The sequence below is a fragment of the Aphelocoma coerulescens genome, chromosome 2 (genome assembly GCF_041296385.1).
Source record: "Aphelocoma coerulescens isolate FSJ_1873_10779 chromosome 2, UR_Acoe_1.0, whole genome shotgun sequence".
NCBI lineage: Eukaryota > Metazoa > Chordata > Aves > Passeriformes > Corvidae > Aphelocoma > Aphelocoma coerulescens.
This window is the reverse complement of record NC_091015.1, coordinates 80,939,168-80,960,431: the sequence shown is the minus strand read 5'-3', so window position 1 is coordinate 80,960,431 and position 21,264 is coordinate 80,939,168. Positions and strand designations below refer to the sequence as shown.

General features: G+C 37.2%; 1 protein-coding gene and 1 long non-coding RNA gene across 5 annotated transcripts in view; one reads left to right on the top strand and one right to left on the bottom strand.

The window, feature by feature from the left end:
* The window catches only part of GMDS (GDP-mannose 4,6-dehydratase), a 424,030-nt gene that overhangs the window by 75,827 nt on the left and 326,939 nt on the right, over positions 1-21,264 (top strand). For all 4 annotated transcript variants that reach the window (XM_069008224.1, XM_069008227.1, XM_069008223.1 and 1 more), the window contains exon 4: positions 2,832-2,941. In XM_069008224.1, coding sequence (XP_068864325.1) covers positions 2,832-2,941 — 110 coding nt within the window. The remainder of the gene's footprint in view (positions 1-2,831; positions 2,942-21,264) is intronic.
* The window catches only part of LOC138106893 (uncharacterized), a 38,168-nt gene continuing 30,666 nt past the window's right edge, over positions 13,763-21,264 (bottom strand). Inside the window, exon 3 of the long non-coding RNA XR_011149185.1 lies at positions 13,763-13,915. This is a non-coding gene — a long non-coding RNA (uncharacterized lncRNA). The remainder of the gene's footprint in view (positions 13,916-21,264) is intronic.

Sequence of the window (21,264 nt, the reverse complement as noted above, 5' to 3'; positions counted from 1 at the left end):
TACCTTTAGGGTACACATGGCAAATAATTGTTTATTTCATCTTAAAGGAAATTAACTGCTCCCTTAGTGAGAAACAGCTCAGATGTTGGATGGCTCCAGTTCAGCAGAAGGATTGAGCACATTAACAAGCATATAGTTCTCCATGCTATGTCTATTTTGTAGAGTTATGCAAACTGATGCTGTCCTAAATAATCCAGTTTAAGGTATCGTTAACAACAAATATCTCCATGGTGTAAATAAGTGGTGTTTTTGAAGTCTGCTTCACACCATGTTTAAACAGAGCCTAATTTAATCAAGTTTCATATATAATGCAAATTACAGATTTCACTTGGTCTTTGCTTGTAATTTTTTTTTTTAATGTTTCATTTCTGACATGGTATTGCTCTGATTAGTTGCTACTTACTCTACATTGCTCATTAAAATATCTGATTAATAGAGGGGTAGAATTGAACAAAATATCTTTGCTAAGAATACCGAAACCTGTTTTTCTAAGAACAATGTAAGAACTGTTTCCCATGACTTGCATTCTTGGCTTACAAGGTAGAATGAAGAAAATGAAATCAAACAGGAACCTGTGCATTGTGAGGACCATCTTGTGAATATGAAAAGTGATTTGAGAAGACAATGTAGATCACAATAAATATATATACAAACATTTAAGGAAAGGGATGGAAGGAAGAAAAGAGAAAGCAGACGTTAATTTTTTTCCCCACTTATCTCATTTTCCTTTAACTGAAGAATGCAACCATATGAATGGGAGGAGGAGAAGGAATTGGACTTGGAATCTCAGGAAAGGCTGCTCCATGGAAACTGTTTGGAAACAATGGGTTTCCAGGCAGTACTAGAGGAAGCAAAGAAGCAATAGTGGTTGATGTGAGCAAACCCTAATTTTATCTTTGCCATTTGTGTTTTTCCTGTGAGGAATCGATCGCGTGTTGCAAGATGGTGCTCTTCATAGACAGTGAACCTCTTTGTATGAAAAAAGTAGGGAGCACAGGAAGGAAGACAAGGTGTATCCTAAAGCAAGCCCTCCAGCTGTTGCTTGCTAAGGACTTTCTTAGATTGGATAATATTACTAAACCCCAAAGGTTCTGACATTTGATCTGTGTTTATAAATCAGTGCACCAAACAAACCCCATTTCTAGTAAGTCTTTCCACTTAGCCTTTCACTTTTGAAAGACCTCTTTCCCATGGGTCAGGAAGTGAACATAGCTTCATTCCCTTCTCCCCTTCAGAAAGACCATTTGGGCCAGAAGCTTTGAAGACTTGATGGTGGACCAAAATAAGCACTTCCCTTGAGAGCATTAAATTTATGGTAATAGTGGGCGGGCGTCCCTGTTGCCTCGGTCAGCCTAGCTGGCCAGCCACCTTCCCCTGGGAAGCTCTGAAACTGCTCTCTGGCCTGGGGGTGGTGGCAGGACTGCATGTCATTGGTGTAGGAAGAGGAACATGGGCTCTGGCATCTCTTTTCTGCCTAGCATTACCTGTTAGCCAAACTTCAGCTGGGTCTGAAGTCTCTTCAGAATGTCCTTTGCAAGTGATGTGGATGTGAAAACAAATTTCAAGAATATACCATGGCTGTATTACTTTATCAACATGAAGAACCTCATGCACATGTTTTATGGGAACGTACAGGACTGAACATCTGAGAACTGCATGATCTGTTAACTTCCTTGCTGTTTTATACTGTTTAAAAAAAAATAAATAAAAGAAAAACTTAAACCAGGATAAGTAATAACAGTTCACATATCTCAACAGCAGTTAAAAAATCTACTGTGGATTCATATCTCTTGTAATAAACCTGGTATTTCAGGACCAAAAAAAAAAAAAAAGTTATTAAGGTCGTAAACATCAAATGAAAATCTATAGAAGTATAGCAAGTAAATGTAAACAGATAATTCATTAATAGTTATAACTTTTTATTGGAAAGATCTGTGAATAGCAGTGTGGTTGTTTGAATTTTAATTTTTTTTTTTTTAAGTAAAAGAAAAGAAAGATCTGTGTTGGGAATTTGGGAATTTCACTTTTGCAGCATCTTCTCAACAGATCAGGGTCTGAAAACAAGGGCAACTTGATAAATCATTGCAACTTGCTCTTTAAATTTTGACAGAAGCTTGTTTCATGCTCTTACCTACTTTTTTACACACAAATTAGAAAGAAACTGAAGTCAGGAAAGAATAACATCTGTATCTAACCAATTTTGGTATTTTGATGTGTAGTATCACAAAGCATGTTTCATTGACAGTTAAATTATTCTCTTAAATTCCCTTCCAGTGTGTATCTGTATTTTTTTAATTGGAAAAACAGTAGTAACAAAAGCAGCAGGTTGTATTGTAATGTTATCTAAGTGTTCATCTAGTAGGTACCTTACACATTTTTGTTGTGTTGTGAAATTACAGTGAGAAACTAAAATGTGTGCGATGTTTTGGGAAGGAGAAGAAAGCCATTGATGCTTAAGAAGTTATTAAAACATTTTTGAGTGAAAGATTGGAAGCCCAAACTAAAAAATACCCGATTTTTGTGACTGGAATTCTGTATCTGACATTTAACTTATTTATACAACCTGGGAAAATGAAGTGTAAGCTATTAAACAAATGATATAAGTGTTGCTAGATAAATAAGATGATTGAAAAAAGAATCTGAAATAGTATTCATTACTCCTATGGGGAAATGTATTTTGTGCTTAAAGCAAAACCAAGTTTAGCTGGTGATCTCTTGACTTTTTCCAATAAATATTTATTCAGACCTTAACCTGAAATAGGATATGGACCAAGAATGTAATACTGTCCGGAGATTAAAGTGTATTAACTCTGTGTTCTTGAACTCTGAAGACATGAAGCTGCACTATGGGGATCTCACAGACAGCACCTGCCTGGTGAAGATCATTAATGAAGTCAAACCCTCTGAGATTTACAACCTGGGAGCTCAGAGCCATGTCAAGGTGAGTAACCTCCTCTAGCACTGAGAATTGTGAATGTGTGGTGGTGGTGTTGGTATATTACCTTGATTACTTTAGACTGCAGCATTTATAGCCATTTTAACAACTGTTAACTTCATCAGGTAAACACTGCCTTCAGTCAAGATAGTCATGTTTGCTGTGGTGCTAAATTATTGCATGAGTTTGCTACTGATTATATTAAGATGTCAAAATAAAAAAGTTTAAACTGTCATTGTGAACAAAATCCGCATGTTTAAAAATCTGTTTTTTCTGTCACGTGAAACAACTTTTGCTGTAGGCTTTGCTGCTGATCAGTCCTAGCTGAGAAATTATGCAGTGCAGGCCAAGCAATACTTAAAACAACATTATTTGGTTTGTTTAAAATCAATACATTTATCAGAATGCATCACTTGTAGAAAGGCTTCACCTATACCAGTTCTCACGCAGGCAATATTCTTTGAAATATTGATCTACAAACAGGGAAAACAGCTCTGCTACTACTTGCAGTATTACAACACTTTTGGGATTTTGATTACAAAAAATCAAGTTAGAAAAACTGGAATAAAAAGAGCTCATTAAAAACTAGTAATTTGACCCTGGCAAGTACTGCTGCATCAAAAGGATAGAAAATTCATAGTAGAGGCAATAACTTTGTGGTTTACACTTATTAAGCTACATTGCTTTAAAAGGTCAGTTTACTACCAAGTGACCACTATTTACTCCTCATTCATACTGCATGATTACAAACTGAAGCTGATGTTCAGGTAGCAAATTGTCATTGAAATAAATTGTGTGTCAGTCATATGGTCCTGTCCTTACTGTTTGCAATGTGTAAGCATTCTAAAGTGATAATATTCCCTGGCCTCTCTGAGGTAAGAAGTGAGCTTTCATTTGAGCCTCATGAGAATCAGTTTGGATTTAGTTTTCTAAGTAAGCCTTGCCACAAAAGCAGCGTGTTGCTCCTATCACTCTGTAAGCCTTGAAACGCAGCAGGAGGAAATCCCATTGACAGACTGCACTTATTGACAATGCACACAGCGGAATACCGACATGAAATGAAAATAATATTGCTTTTGATTTGCTTACATGATTGAATTATCTATGTTAAACATGGGGCTGGTTTATTAGCTCACATACTGCAGTATAACAACAGGGCTGTATGAGTCCAGGGGCAGAAGATGGTCCAGAAGATAACTGAACTGCTGCTTTGCAGAGAGAAATCTGAGCCAGCAAACTATGCTGGGTATTTGCAGTCCACAGTTAGGAGTCCCAGCATCCCTTTTCTCAAACTGATTCACTGTATAGCAATCTCTGTAGAAATTACTCGTCCCACTTAGTTTGGGACTAGAATGTTAGTACCATGCTAGCATCATCTGTCTCCACATGCCTGCTGCAGCAGCTTGGTCACAGCATTGGGAGGGCAGGAAGGAAGGGGTATAATAGTGGTGCTGGTGCTGCTGCTATAGATTCTTGGATGATTCTGCCATGGGATATGGGAAGGATTATTCCCCAAATGCCTCACTGCATGATTAGCTCAGTTAGAGCATGGGGCTAATAATGCCAAGGTTGTGGGTTTGATTCCCATATGGGCCATTCACTTAAGAGTTGGACCTTCTAGGTCTCTTCCAGCTCAAACTATTCTGTGATTCTGAGCCAATGCAGATCTGGCACTGACTCTTGGCTTTTGGAAATCTAATGTGTCCCAGAGGACAATGAAAATGGCTCTATTAGAAGCTGGTCTGGATGCAGCAGGCTGATGCTTAGGCAATGTTAGCAGTTCCTCTGGAAGTCTAGATGAACTTCTTCAAGGTGTGCTTGCTTCCTAGCATCTCCAGTAGTACTTCTGTTGTTGCAGTTGAGGAGAGAAGGTAGGCACCCCGAGTCTGTTGACTGAGGTGGCTGGGGGCCTTGACTGTGTTATTGGTAGGACTTACAAACAGTCCAACAGAGTTTATCATTTTAAAACAAGTTTACCATTTAAAACAAGGGAGTAGAACTTGACCATCTGTTCAGGTGAATGTCGTCACCAGAGACTTGAACAGCTGTTAGCATTAAACTGTGGTTATATAAACTTACTGGGTTTGCTTGTGTGCATCATGTTTGGAGAAGGAGGGAAAAGAACTTCTAATCTTAGCTTGCTTCACGTTCTGGTCACTTTGAACTGGTGACGTCTTCAGGATTTTTTTGGTGGTGTTTGTATTGGCTTGTGTTTATGCAGAATAAAGTTTTCTATCACTCTCACTTCCAGTTAGTTTATGTAGGCCATGCTGAAATGAAGGAAAATAAAATCATAGGAAGTTGATCTGGTTTCCTGTAGGAAACCAATGAAGATGAAATTGGTTCTTGGAATGAGCCCACAGTAGTCTGGGAAATACTGTCAGAGAAGACGTTTTTCTGAATCATAAATAGTGAGGACTGTGACTCATAAAGTAGGTCACTGAGAGGCTGATCTGATCTTGTACATGGGAGAAAGTGAGAGAAGACTGAAACTTGTTCCTTATTAAAAACAGTAAACTTCACAGAATGATATCATCAGTAGGAACAAATTATCCAGTGTGCATTCCTGTCTGTTTTGGTGAGAAACAGGGATTAGCTCTCTGCACCGTGGCTTCACCATGGGATGGTCAGAAAACAGTAGCACATTCACTTCATGGTTACTAAATAAACAGTTCAGCCTCATTTTCTCTATCCAGTCTTTATTTGTGCTCCTGCTTTGAATTTTAGTTCTTTGGGAATCTGGTGAACTGACGATGTTTTGTTTTTCATTTAATTTGGTTTTATGGGAGTTTACAGTATATTTATTCTAAATAATTATCTGTCATTGTATATAGTAGCATGCAGATGGCTTAATTCAATTATCCATAACTGTATAGTCATATCCCTCCGTTGATATGTCTTCAAAATCAATTATCCAAATGTAGGTTGTCTAAAATGATATAAATGTCTCTTCTTGCACAGTCTTTCAGAGGAGGCACAAACACAGATATAAAGTTGTAACTATTTTTTCTTGAAGGACAGATAATCTCATCAGTATTTGACTGCACTCTAAAATTTTGCTTGTTTGTTTTGAGTTGTATTGAACTGGTGAAGCTGGCAAGTATTTTTGGACAAATTTCTAAATCCAAAAGACAGTATAACCTTAGTAAAAGATACCTTGCTTTTGCACATGAAACTTTTTCAGCATCTGAGCAGTTAAATGTTGACTGGCTATTGCTGTCCTAGTAGACATGTATTAAATAGCCTGGTCCAGTTTAGGTGTAGTGCATAGGTCTTCAGAGCCCAGGGAGTAAAATTCCAATTTATGCAAAAGTCTGTGCTTACCCTTGTCTCTTACTGCATCCTGAAGTTGTAGCTTGCATGCTGGTTGGTGGGAAAGTGGGGTGTCTACAGAGAGGGGAAACTTGAAGTGCCCAAGCAAAAGTTTACATCATATAATTTCAACAGAGTTGTGGAATGGTTGAATTTTGGAAGGGACATCTGGAGTCTGTCTAGTCCAGCCCCATTACTTGAAGTGGAGTCATCTAGAGCAGGTTACAAAGAGCTTTGCCCAGTCAAGTGTTAAGTAGGATGGAGATTCCACCACCCTCCTGAGCAACCTATTTCCTCACCTGTGCAGTTTCTTCACTCTTGCAGTAAAAATCCAGCACACACCACCACAATTTTTTTCATATTTTTAAATGGCACGTTTCCTGTATTTCAATTTCTGACCATTGCCTCACCTCCTGTCACTGAATACCACTGAGAGGAGTCTGTCTCAGTCATCCTTCCCCATCCCACTCATCAGGTGACACATCAGGGAGATCACCCTCTGAGCCTTCTTCAGGCTAAACAACCCCAGCTCTTTCAGCTTCTCCTCCTATGACAGATGCTCCAGTCTTTCAGCCTTTTGTGGGCTAAGACTACCCTGACCAGTTCTTCCTTGACTGTAATTGTCTGTTCATAGCACTCCCCCTGTGAGCTGTTGAGTCACCCACGTCAGGTTATCAATGCCCTCCAGAAACCTTCTGGCTTGCACTTCCTGTGTTGTCCCCAAAACAGATATCAGGATGGTGAAATTCACCCATGAGGACCAGGATATATGAGTATGAGCTTTCTTAGATTATCTCAAGAAAGCCTTATCTACTACTTTGTAACATTGTAAAGCCTGTTTGCATCCCCAGACTCCTCGTGGTCTGAGGAATATGAACCATAAGGGAAACAGGTCATCTTTTTCATTTCCTATCACAGTCTTTTATGGGATGCTTCTTCCTGTAGCTGTAATTGTGGCTGTGATAATTGCTGGGGGGAGATGGTGCTGTGCAACTTTATAGTAAAAAAAGCAGCGTTTGGAACATGGTGTGGAAGCGGGCATCCTCCTGTTTAGTACACAAGTGAATCTGCTAATTAAAAATATATATTGCTCACTCTCTCCTGCAGGTTTTATCAGTGATGTTGTAGGGGCAGTACTCTTCCCCCCTCACTTTTCTAACCCTGCAGTTAGTGTAGCTGAAACACTGAGGCAGTCTCACATGAAGAAGACATTATCACTGCACATGTACAGTGACTGCTTAGCTATGAACAAAGTCAAGGCGTTAAATAACAGCAAGGAACTGAGTACTGAAGTCTGGATGCAGAGTTCTGGGATCCTTTCAAAGTCTATCCTCATGCTGTTCAATAGCCAGGTTTGGGAAATGTGACCTTCTTACAGAACAGTTCTCTATTAAAGCTGGAAACGCTTCAATATGTTTTTCCTTAGCTTTAGGTATCTCAGTAACACTGAAGTTAAACAGCTTCTTCTGATAGCTGTCATTGTCTATTTGGTAGATTAATTCTGAAAATAATTATTTTGCCCTGGAGATGGGTTTTGATAATGTGGTCCATGTGTTAAACAGGAATGCTCCTCTAATTTGTTGGGTGGATTTTTTTATCACACGTGAATATCATTAACAAGTAAATCTTAATGATGCTACTTCTGTTTTTATGTGCTAATTGTACGTATGCAGTTTGGTTCTGATCCTGCAATGCTTTCTGATGGCAAAGAATGGTGTTTGTTGTTGTTGGGCATTCAGACTTCTTAAATTTTTCTTTTTTTATTATTTAATACAATACTGCTTATATGAAACTGGAGGCTAAATAGTTCAAGCATTTAATTGTAAAACTTTGCCAGTATTGCATTAGTAACAAAGCTTATAATTGTTCATTACAGCTTGCATAATTCATGGTTTACGTACTGTACCTTGTGGTTCTTATCGTTCAGTATGCTGTTATGTTATAGCATGGGTTTTAAACTTATGAGTGTCACAGAAGCTCACAGCTTCTGAGAAAATGAATGGATTTTTTGTATGTTTTAATGAACAAGAATTTTGGCTGTTCATTGTAACAAGATCTAGTCTAGTTAATTTTAAAGAATATTAGCAAAACTCTGTAGAAATGTAGTACAACTTATTCACAGGAAAAAATACGCCTAACAGACCTTAATTTCAGGCCATTAGAGAATTTTACAGCTATGCTTTATAGAATATTTTATTGTCTCAATATGATATCAAATTGCTTCTGTTTTAGCATGTATGGCTGTTCAATTTGTTAGCCAAACAGTGAGTTTCCAAACCTGATTTTTGCTATCAGACTGTATTTATGGAGCCTACTGCCCGAGGGTGCCTCCGATTAGCGTAGGACCCCTGCGTGGGCCTGTGGCCCCACATTCTGTGGCGTGCTCGGGTACCTGTCAATCTCCTGTCATCTGGTTACTGGTGGTGGCAGCTCATAACACCAGCCTTGTGAGCACAACCTCGCTGGAAAATTGTTGTGTTAACCAGCAAATACTGTATTTGCACAGGGCTTTAGATGATGGGGTCCTGGTCCTGAGGCAGGACAGTTAGGCTCTGTGCTGTCAATATAGAGGAATAAAAACTAGCTGGGCTACCTTCTATCCTGCAGAGTGTTTCAGTGCTTTTGCTCATGCTGGTATTATACAGGGTATTATCTTGTAGGGTGCTGAACTGTCTTAATTTAGTTCAGCACACCCTTTTAACTGCTTTAACTTCATAGTGTTGGGGTTGTTCAGGTACTTTCCTGGGTTTTGTGCAGGATGCTGTGTCCTTGTGGGATGGAGTGCACCAGAGGGCAGAATAAGCCTCTTGAGTGATTCTTTCAAATTCTTATATGTGTTGTTTTGCTGTGTGTACCTTAAACTCTTTAAGTAATCTAATTCCTTCTGAGTGGTTGGGTTTTAGGTAGCTTTACACTTAAAATATTTTGGGCAATGTTTTTAGTATAATATGTGCGGTACCTGTTCAAGCAGATTCTGTGTGGCCTGGAAGGAAAGGTAATTCTAGTAATAGTTAACAATTGGAATTATATATGTCTCTTCACTTGGTCCACTAAATATCTATGGCAACTTTACACAATCTGGTAATTGCAGCTTGTATTGTCAGACTAAATAGATTTAAAACCAAGTGTTAGTAAAGAACTTAATGCAACTATTAATTTTATTAAACAGATTAACTTTAATAGTTAACTATATGTATTATGGCTGCAAATGTTATGAATACATAAAAAGAACAATGGAATAATGCACTCAGTGGTACTAGTATTTATTAACAAATACAAGCATTAACAAATTGCTCCCCAAACCAAGTGCTATTTATGTTAATACCAATTGGAAAATTAAGGCATTATGTTTATGGGTGTATTTTAATACTACAGAAGAATTCTCATAACTTCTGCTGCTGGCCGGTATTGCCTCTGTGCCCTCCTATTCCACATCTCTCATTTTCTCCTTATCTGCGCCCTCCCTACAGCAACAAAGCCCCTCCTTTTCTCCCTACTCTTGCTCTGAGCTAAGGTGTTCTTTCCCTCTCTATAGAAAAATACACAAGAGTTCATATGCTTTTTTGAATCACAGTGACATTATTTGTAATTTGTGTGAAAAGCTTGCTAAGTTTGCACTTTTTTAGTGTTTCATTTTGCTGTTTTATCTTATGAATCATTTCCAGGGTAAATGCTGAACCACATTCCTACAAATATGTTACTTAAGTGTATTGGGAAAGCAACCATGTAAAAAAAAAGTAGTACTTAATCAGGGATGTGAAAAGGACCAGACTGAGCCCTGAGACAGGACTTTTCCATATGGTTTAGTAATTAAAGAGCAGAATGTACACTGTTGTGGATCTGTAACTGAAGATTATGGATTCCTTTAGAGGTTTTTTGCGGCTTCAGCGGGTGTCTTTTGCATGATATTTCACAAATGCAAGCTGGGGACCTTTTTCAGCTGCTGTTCTTGTGTTGTGCAGTCACATACAAAGCAGGCTGAATGCTGTGATGAATGAAGTGGTGTTTATCTTTGTGACCCTGATGACGGATAAAGTACCACCTCCTTCATCTCATGCTTTGTGTGTGGTTTCTGCTTTGAGGCTCTGTGATTTGACTTCCTAACTGACTTCTGAATTTTAAGTCTGGTGTAGTGAAGGGGGACAGCCGGTGAATCCATGTTCGTTCAGCGCCATGGCCCCTGTTAAGTCTGGATACCTGCAGAAATCAAGCTCCCTGGGAGCTCTGCTGCTACATAATTAAATAGAAAATTTTAAAATAATTGCTTTAAAGCAGACTTTATTTAGAACTGGCCTATAAATGGAAGTTTGTTAATTTGGATTCCCTTTTTAGAAGAGAGTGGTGTATCATGTAATTCTACTTTTGTTTGCAATAATCAAATCTCTGCTGTTATTGTAGCTATTTTTTTTTTTTTAGTGCAAAAGTAATTGCTGAAGTGGTTTCTGCTTCTGGGCATGAGCAGGGAGGAGTGATCAAAAACTTCCCTGAGAGTTTTCTTCTAACAGCTGCTGCAAGGGAAGAGAAAGGTGGGGGAAAGGGAAGGCAAAACCAGCTGTGGCATTCACAGCGTTGTATTTCTTGTGTCAAATAGATGGCAGCAGAGAGTTGTACACAATGCAGCAGCTCCATCCTGTAATGGGAATGGGGGGGGAATGACACTTCAAGCTGACTTGTATCAACTGCAGCCTTGAAAGACTTGTCATTAGGCATAAAATAGGGAAGAAAGCTACTATTGATAGTGCAGGCGCATAGAGCATGAAGAAGGGTATGAGATGCTATAAAGTACTGAATTTCTGGAGTAGTCCCAGGTGGCAAAACTTAATCTTTTAAGGTATGTCATCCACTCATGCAACATGATTGAAATCAGCTAACATAATATGCATGTCAAAATAAAGAGACAGAAAGAAAAAGAAAGTATTCACAAGTTGCAACTGAAAGTGATATACAGCTGCCTTGGGGTACTGTAGGAGTTGGCCAGAAAGCCTATTTTTTAGTTAAGTGAGTTAGAGAAAGGAAATGTCAGTCCTCAATCAGGCAAGCATTCTTTGGTAAGGTTTACTTAAATGTCAGCATTCTTAGGAAAAGAGCTGAAGTCTGTTCTACTCTTATCCCCAAAATTAGATTTGCTATTAAAATGGGTCAAGCTGCAGATCTGTCTCTAGAAATGTTTGATTAATAAAACTAGACCAGGGTTTGGCTTAGTATTTATTAAGTGTAAAATTAATGGCTGCAAAATAGCTGCAGTCATCATAGGCATTAACATATTTTGTTGTATGCTCATCTGCATCTAAAATTTTGGGGTAGGGTGATCCCAAAATAAAAGGTGGAATTGAAGGCTTTGATGTCAATGATTGCTCAAGCCCTCAGATTTTAAGATGTCATAGTAGAAAGATAGAAAAGAAGTGGAGAAATTATTATTAGTAATAATTAGTAGAGCAACTAATATCTTAGTATAGCATGATAGGTCTAGAAATTATGTCAAGGCTAGAAAAGTCAATATGGGGTGTTGTCTTGAATTTGTAACATATTTTATTTCTCTTACAGTTCTGAGTGCAACCATCCTGGCTGAGCATTAGCTTTACTGTTTATATTTATGATAGACCTCGTAAAGGGTTTACTTTCTGTAAACGTGCTTTTTAACCAGGCTGCCTGAAAAACTATTGCAGCAACTTGGGGATACCTGGCAGGTTTCTGTTTTGATAAGAACTTGTTTCTCATATAATTACATTACTTTTCCCCAGATTTGATATTTTAGTGATCCATTCACCCTCTTCATCAAGCTATTAAGAAACACAAACCACTGTGTAATTTATTTTTTATGGGTTTAAAGAAAATTATATTTTACTCACTTTGAAGTGTTGCAAATTGTGCTAGCTGCTGCAGCTTACTGAGCTTGGAGGGTGACCAGGTCTGCAAGAGTGTAGGTGATTTTCAGTATCGTTTATCATACCCTGTGGAAAGTGTTAATGAAATAGCTCTGACTTTCAGAGCTTTTTCCCTGTGCTTAAATTACTGCTCATACAGAAGAATGAGCAGGTCTGTGTGTGTTCTGGTTTTTTTATTCATTTTCTGGCTTTATTTTACTTTAGTGTCTTAAAGTGGCAATTTTAAGAAAAATCTAGGTGTAACAATTATATGCAATGTCTGCCATATGAACACCAGCCAAGCGCTGCTATTAAATTAAGGAAATGCGTGTGATTTTTTGGATGAGTAATAGTATGAAGCTATTTTAATACACTTTTTCTTTTGCTAAATGTTAGATTTGTTATATAATTTCAAATTTCTTTTTCCTTGTGTCTCTGAATATGCTTGTATGGAGACATATTAAATTCTTGGAAGAAATAACGTGGTTGTGTTTTTATATGTTTACAAACCATTTACTAAGTCACTGTTCTGAACACTAGAGATGGAAGCTATGAAAAATCTGTGACTACGCAATAATACATGCATTGCACTGATTGTCTAGATGAATTACATTGGCAGAACAAATGCAAACTTTTTAAAATAAGCAGTTCCAAAACTCGCTCGGTAAATCTTCTTGGGGCTAAATGCTACAGACTGCTGTTGAAGCCAAACCTCACTGAAATGTTTGCAAGGGGGTTGCTGGGGAGGGAGGGGTGGTGTTGTCTCTTGCCACTTTTCCATTGAGGTAAGGATATTAGCTTGAATGACATCATTTAATTTTCTCAATTTTGAAACGGTGTATTTGCATAACAAAGCAGTATTTCTTTTTTTCCCTTTAGTTTCATTAGCACTGTCGGGGTGTATGTGTGTGTGCATGTTTCCAGTCTCCTTGCTGAGTAACGCTAGATTTGTTCTTTGTTCTGTGCAAGTTTGGCTTTGTGGTTTATGCAGCTTCAAAAATGTATGTATATCCTCTCGACTTCCTTCATCTGTGGAAGAAATGGGCTGTGCGTCTGAAAGCTTCTCAGTGTTTTACAGGCATGCAAAGCAAGAGAAATAAAGGATTTTCTGCGGTAAAATATGGTTTCTTTTCTTTTCTTAGTGTGTAAAACAGCATTGAGAAAAGTTAAATCACACAAAACATTTCTGTGGAAGAACTGTTGCAGTGAGATGTGCGCAGTCAAACTCACTGAACCCCTATTATTTAGAATGGCTGTGTGGCCAGGAGTGACAGAACAGAGATCAATTCCACTGTTACAATAGTCTATGGGCACAAGTTTCTACTTTTCCTTGAGCATTTTAGAAATTGAAGGAAGAGGAAACATTATTTGTTTATAAGTTACAGAACTGAAGTGAGACTTTTTTTTGCTACTTCATTATTGTTAATAAATTTTGTGGCTAGGAAAAAGTGAAAGTTGTTATTTTGGGATGTTTAGGATCTCTTGATGTTGTGCTCAATTTTATTTTTATAGCAAAAATCTTGAGGGAACCTGTACATAATATTGTATCTTAACTGAGTGTCTCCTGTGAATGAGATGATTGTTTGCTTTGTAAACAGTGTACATCTGGTATTTATTGATAATCCATCTGAATTAGGAATCAGAACAGTTTAAAGACTGTTGCTGCAGTTTAATCTTGTTGTGATGATGCTGTGTTACATTTTATAAGGCAGAAAACAGTTATTTAGGAAATTTCTTGGTTTTCTTTAGACGCAGAAGAACTGTAACATAGGAACTTATCCCTGCTTGTGCAAAACACTCGGATCTGGAAAGAAAGGATATCTTGATCAGTGTTTGTGCTCTAACATGCAACTTGTTTTGTAGAGGTTAGGTGTGTTTTATGTAATAGCTGATTATTTGGAAAAAGCTTCATTTAAAAAAAATCCACTACTGTCTGCCCTTACATTAAGAACTCCCCGATTTCAAATAGTTTTTAGTGCTCCAGCTTTTTGAAGTGGAGCTGTATTGAGCATCTTTGGTGATAGACTTGGACTCCAAAAGAGTAACTACAGCAACAGGAGTAGTCTGGTGGTTTATCTTCCTATACAACTATGCATACGAGCTTTCCATTACCCTATTTTTCATTAAGTATTTACCAAATATATTGGCTTGCATAATTGAATTGTGAATGTCTGAACTGCATTTTTCCTGTAAGTATGTGATGCTGAGAAATAGCATTTTAATTTTAGCCAGACGTTCTTGCATAATATTGCTTCATGGTGATGCAATTTCACTGGCATAGCATCAGAACAAAGACTACAGCATCAAACAAGGATGTAAAAACAAATTAAAGGATGCTAGAAGCTTTAAGCACTGCTTTAAAGATTTTAATATGCTTAATACTCTTGAATTTTTTTTAAGCTCTGTGTGTGTTTGTGTAACAAGCTGTGAGTTCTGTGGAGCTTTTCTAATTTTATATTGGTGTAATATTTTTCCTTTGATTTGTTTCTAAAACTCCACTGTGGCAAAGAACATCCTCCAGAAATTATGTATTTTAATTACAAGGCATATGCAACCTATGTATTTAGTTAGCTGGGCACTAAAATTTAATTGCAAAGCTCTAAAAAATGCTCCTGAAACATTGCATACATTCAGCATACCTAAGTCTTTGGAGCTAGTAAAAGATTCAATTAGTTTACTAAACGCACATTATCTAAAATCCCAATTCCACTGGAAAAAATAGATTAAAACTTGTGTTGAGTAGAGGATAATGTAAGATGCTGATTTTTATGATACTGATCTATACTGTTATCTCTTCCGTGTCTAAACTTGAATTACAGTAGCAGTCTTTGTAAGTTTATCTGAAATAAAAGGTATGTAGTTCTTCCTGCAGATTTCAAAAGTTACAACTTAATTGAAACAATGCAGTATGTAAATAGCTGATAAATGAGAATTACTTTCAAAAGTACTATGCAGGGAATTCTGTAAAACATTTCAGGTTTATTTTGTTTGGGCTTTTTTCCATGTACTAGGTGTTCCTGAAGCTGGTTGCAATACTTTTAATGAAAAAAAACTGATTGACTTGTCATGAGGTGTGATCTGAAGGCAACTCAACACCACTGGCAGGGGTTCTTTATAATGCCTGGGAGTATTTCATGCTTGCAGGTTTTTGTTACTGTACTCTGTCTAATACTTTGATTTTGTTCAGCTACTAGTGTTTCTAGGTGTTGTGCATTTTAATTTTGTCATATTTAGATGCACCATTACTGAATGCTGCAAATTCCAGTGAATGGTTGCATTTTATAATGCAACTACTATATATGTTTCTGCATTATATTATTTTAATAGCTTATAATGATAAGGAATATGTATTAGAAATTTGGCCTGTAAATGCTGAATGCTAATTAGGATTTAAAAGATCGTCATACAAGTCAGTTGGAGACAAACTTTGGGTGGTTTTTGGAGAATCTGCCTACTGTTAACTGTGTTTAAATTGTGTAAGTAGTTTATTACTTGTAATTCGTTGCCTTACATTTGTGGTTAAGGTACTGAACTAGAATTCCTCTATAAATATTAGTGTAGGGTATTCTTTATTTTTACTGAATAAATCAAAACAAATGATTTGAACTTTTTCTCCAGTGCTTCAGTTTAAAATAAACAGCTGAAAAGCTGACGATTAGCATCAAGTCACACTGAAGTCAAAATTCCCCAATAACGACAAGCAACTGATCAATAGAAGTTATTTATGATAGCATCAGTGTAGATTTAGCAATCTGGGAACAGTAATATTGTTGCAATTTAATGGTTGAAAAGTCCATGTAACAGTATCTAGTATGAAAACCTGTCCTCATTCACAGGGCAATTTTTCCATTGTTTCAGTGGTTTCCTTAATAAAGCTGAAATATTTTTAATCCATGAATGGTTTGCTTTAAAATAAAAGAATAGGGGGGAGGGGAAGCAAAAGAAAGTTTAATATAGTGAGACCCATTGATAAAACAGAATTGCCTGCAATATATTATCCTCTCTGTCAGCAAGTATAGATTAAAGTTGACTTTTCTAAGCAAATGCTAATATTTTTATAGGAGGGGTATCTTTCTTAATGATATGTTACACGTGCATATTTACTGTTAGATGCTAACATGTTCACAAAGTGCACTCTTAACAAAGTGAAACGTGGCTTTCTAATGCCATGGAGTATAAATAATTTGAAGACTTAAAGGTTACGAGGACAATATATTGAAAATGCAATTACATTCCAAGGCAAGGCAGCAATTGAAACTTACTTAAATGTACTTTAACTTTTAATTTATGGTTAGATTTATTTTTTTTATATATAAGCTGGCACTTTTGGTTTTGTGGGGTGTGGAAGGATGAACACTTTGCTTTTAATATTTGAAGAGGAACTTTTTCCATAGTGTCATTAAATGTTATGAAAAAAAAGTCACGAGTAATTTTTAGTCTTTTTGAAGTAGCTTTTGTTCATACGCCTATGAGTTTGAGAAGAACATCTCAGAGAGCACGTGGATGTGAGTAAATTTGGCTGTCACTAGACACCTTTGAGGTGCTGAGGTGCCCTTGGGTTCGTTTGTGTGCTAATCTCTACCTGATGTATTGAGTATGTGGCAAGGCCTCCAGCACAGAGGATACTTCTCCACGTATCTTCCAAGCCCTAAGTGGGCTCTGCTGTGGTTGCAACATCTCTTCTGGACAGCAGTATTGTGCTGTAATGTCAGGCCATAGTTTAAGTGAAACAGTTAAGTGGAAATATATATTTGATTCACTTCCACTAATACTAAGCTTTCTGATGTGCATTTTCTTAGCTTTAATTGGACTGGTATTTCCAAAGTGCTGGTGATGGTTCCTGTAGGTTCTTGATCTTAATGAATTAGTGCTAATTTTTTGCTTTCTTTAGCTTTTTGCCTATATGAAGCAATCTGCACAACCTGATTATATTTACATAAAATCAGAAACTATATACTCACTAAATTAAATCTGCTCATCTAAGATATCATTTTAGTCAGTATGTTATAAAATCGTAGTTAAAAATGTTTGCTATAAATGAGGGTGGATTAATTTAAAAACTTGAGCACAGATGTTGTTTTTTTGTAAGCATAGGCTATAAATAAGGAGAAACTTAAGTTTCTAGGGTTATTTTTCATCAGACAGTCTATGGTGGCCTGGTCACATTTTCTTTTGTCCACTGAAATTGTTATTAGTACATGTATTGCTGTCTTTGACTATCCTTTTACATAAATAGAGCCAGTTTTAAAACCCTGTGCTTTAAAAATGATTGAAAATAAGAGGGCAATTGGGAAATAGTTATTTTTGTCAATTATTGTAATTTAAAGGATCTTCATGAAATGGTAATTCTCTGACAGGATTCTAATTATTATGTTTCTCTTAACATGGAAACATATAGTAATTATTTTTAAAATGCTGTGTTTTGAAGGAGAAATTGTTTGCCTGACAGGCAATGAAATCTCAAGGCTACATGAACGGCACTCTTGTTTCGTACTATTTATCCGATGTATGTTATCTCCTAACTAAATTTTTTTCTCTTCCCTGGTTTGTTTCATTATAGCACTGTGTGAGAAACTGTCATACAAAAGATATTTCAAATTATTAAGAAGAGGATAACAGAAAAGAGTGCTCTGTTAACTGTTTATTAGATTGTTTTTATTAGATACCACATTTCATCCATGTTGAACTGCATCATTATAAGGCTTGCTTGCATTGTGTGGCACAGATTAATTACTTGGAATATCATCAAAGGTATTTTCTGTATGTTAGTAATGCTAAAGATTTTAAGTATTTGTCATGTCATGTGCTAAATGTAATGATAATGATACAAGTGCAGTAGATTGGGTGTTTTATTACATACTAAAACTTACCAAGTTGAAGTACAAAAGCCAGACCGAATAAATTAAGCTGTTTCATCTTTTTTTTTTTTTCCTTTTCTGTCACTTTTTGATTTTTGTTCTTTTTTATTTTTTAGATGGGTGGTAAGCATGGGGAGTATGTGAAAATATTACACTTTGGAACTGATTTAAAGGGCTTTGACTAAAACCATCTGTTCCCACCTCCTAATCTTCAAGTTGCTCTTGAAAAATAGGCCAAACCTTATCCCAGGGGGGCTAGTGGATAGAACTATCTACAACAATAATAAGATGTAAAAATACAAAATATACAGATACTGTAAGCTCAGTGATCTGCAGCAGTTCACTCTTGCTTCTGGTTAGTTTTTCAGGTCTGAATTCCTTAGTGGGAAGGGGGATACGGGATACACATGGGAGAAGTCACCTATTTGTATGTTAAACAGAATGAAACCAGTAGGATGAATTTTGCAATCATCATTATCCCTGCCCATAGTGGGGGGGTTGGAATTAGGTAACCTACAAGGTTCCTTCCATCCCAAACCATTTTGTGTTTCTACTTTGACAGAAATTGGTGTTCTACATAAACCTGCTCTCTGAGCAAGTTAGGAAAGTGTTCCATTATCTCATGTTTAGGACTAAGAGTGGGTACCTGAACACTACCTTTTTTTAAAATAGAAAATCATAAATGCTCTGCAAGCATCAAAGCAAGACTCAGTGTGGGGATAATGCTTTCTGAGTGGTGGATTCATGCACAAAACCCCCATCAACATCCTGTTATACCTTTTCTGTGATATGCCTCATCACTAAATAATTCTGCTGCCAGCAAGGTGGTTTTAAATGTAAATGGAAGCTCCTTGGGGCTAATGTTTTGTGTCAGTCTTCTTGAATCCATTTGGAATTCTTCTGAATATAGTTGCAGGGACCAATGAGATTATACAGGTAGAAATACTAGCCCACTTCCAAAAAAAACCCAAAACACCACCAAAGTTAACCCCCCCAACAAAAACAAACAAAACCCCAAAACAAACAAAAACCCAAACAACCCCTCCCCAAAAACCCAAAAAAACCCACCCCCCCCCCAAAAAAAAAAAATCACAACCCAAACCAAAGCCAGAACATTAACCCCTGACAAAAATGCAACCAAACAAAAAGGGCAAATGTGAACAGCACCGTTCTGCAGGTTTATCTGTCTAGTCAAAATCAGCTTTCAGATAAAGCAGCTGGCAGGAACACTATAATTAAAAGATGATGGAGAGCAGAAAATACTTTTTAGGGTATTTGTCTTTTGTCAGATTGCTTAAAAAAACTAAAGTTGCATCAGAAGATTGTGCAGCACGTTACAGGCACATTCTCAGTTACAGTGATTTGTGACCTCAGCTCGCTGTAACTACGCAAGCACAGAGTATGCAAAAGCTGAAGCTGGCATAACTTTCAGAGTTATGTGAAGAGCATCTTCACCCTGAGCTAGATATTCCTTTTGATGCCAAGTCAACTCTGAGAATATTTGGCTTGTTTACTAAAGGCATATCTGGGCTTCATCCCAGGAGACATGAGCCTCACCTTTCACAGGATGAGCTCTGTGACGGCTGTATGCCCACAGAGCATCAGGTACAGTCCTTAGGAAGAGACAGATCCTAGACTATGCTATTTGCTCCTGGAAGAGAAAAGTTCTCCAGGCAACTTTAAGAACAAAATTTTTGAATTAAATTCAATTTTTAAAATGAAAAAATGTGTACATCTGTCAAATCTGAGTACAAGTTAGCTGTAGGCTTATATAGTCCCCTCAGGAATGTTCAATTGTATTTGTATGTATGTAGATATGAGGGAAGGGAAGAAGGCCACGGAGGTGATGGTGGTTGTGTATTAAATACAATTATGGAATAAGAGTGGTTTAGGTTGGAATGGACCTTTAAAGGTCATCCAGTCCAACCCCTCTGCAATAAGCAGGGTCACCTTCAAATACTCCAGATTTGGTTGAATATTTTAAGTGCCACCAGATTTTTTTTCTTTTTTAGCATGCATGGTTACTGTCACAGAAGATTGTGGAATTATTTTTTCCTGTATGTTTCTCAGGTATTGCTCAGAAGAGAAAGATCCCAAGCATGCAGAAGCTTGCATGCTGTGCAGCTGGTGTTGGTACCTGAGCAAAATATTGCTTCAATTGCTTCTTACAGCTTTTAACACAGCCTGCTTGCTGTAATGCTGCTATGATTTTGGCTTTCTAGTTAAAACAAGCCAAAACAGAAACTACAACCTCCTGTGCAGTAATACAGGAATAGTATTTTTCTCATTGGGTTTTTGTTAGGTTGGTTGTTTTGTTTGGGGGTTGTTGTTGTTGTTGTTTGGGATTTTTTAATAAGAAGGTACATGTAAAGTTAATATTCTTCATTTTTGCTTTGTTCTGAACTTGATTCTAAGGTTTTGTCTTTAATTGTAAAATTTGTAAATGGGAAGGTCTACTGCACTGGATTTGGAGTTGCTTTCCCCCTGGTTGAGGGTTCTTCATTATTTGCCCATAAATTGTAAAATTTTTAATTTAAGGAAAAAAAAGTTACAGTATGTTTCTCAAAGCTGAAAACAAAGGTGGGTGCAATTTGTTGACTTGCCTTCAGGCTGCTTCACCATCTACTAACTGGCATCCTGCTTTACCCGTGATGACATAAGATCTTTACTGAGCAGCTGACAGTGGGTGCAAACTACCTTTCTACTCTTTACATCCAACCAGGAGTGTCTTCGTGCATAATATTTAAAACTAAAACCTCTTTTCTAATCTTTTAATCTAAAAGTCTAACTTTTTTCAAATCCTTCCTGTAGAGACCTCACACTTCTGAGGCATATTCCAGCATATCTGTAGCTAAGAGGCTGCTGTTCCCTGAGCTAGCTCATTGGAAACAAACTTGTGCAGGGCAGAGTATCCACCTGTCTCTTAAAAATTGGCTTTATTTCATAGTGAAAAGCATCAGCATTTAACTCCATCACCAAGGCAGGATGGTGTGTTTCTGTGTCCCTTTGGGCTGTGCTGCTAGCATAGATCTGTAGTTCCATGTGACAAGAGCTGTAGCTCCTCTGCGTTATTTTTGCTGCCTTTCATGTGAGATCTGTTGTTGTGGCATCCGACATGCTTTTTGTGAGGACCTTTCATCTTGTATGTGAAGTGAAGAAAGCAACAACTTCCATTTATGGTTTCCTACTTCAAAGCATAAGCTACAGTGAAGAGGTTCAAAGGTGGGCTGGTCTCAGAAGTGCGTGTGCTTCCCTGCCAGAATGTGTGTGTTACAGCCATTTAGACTTAACAGGT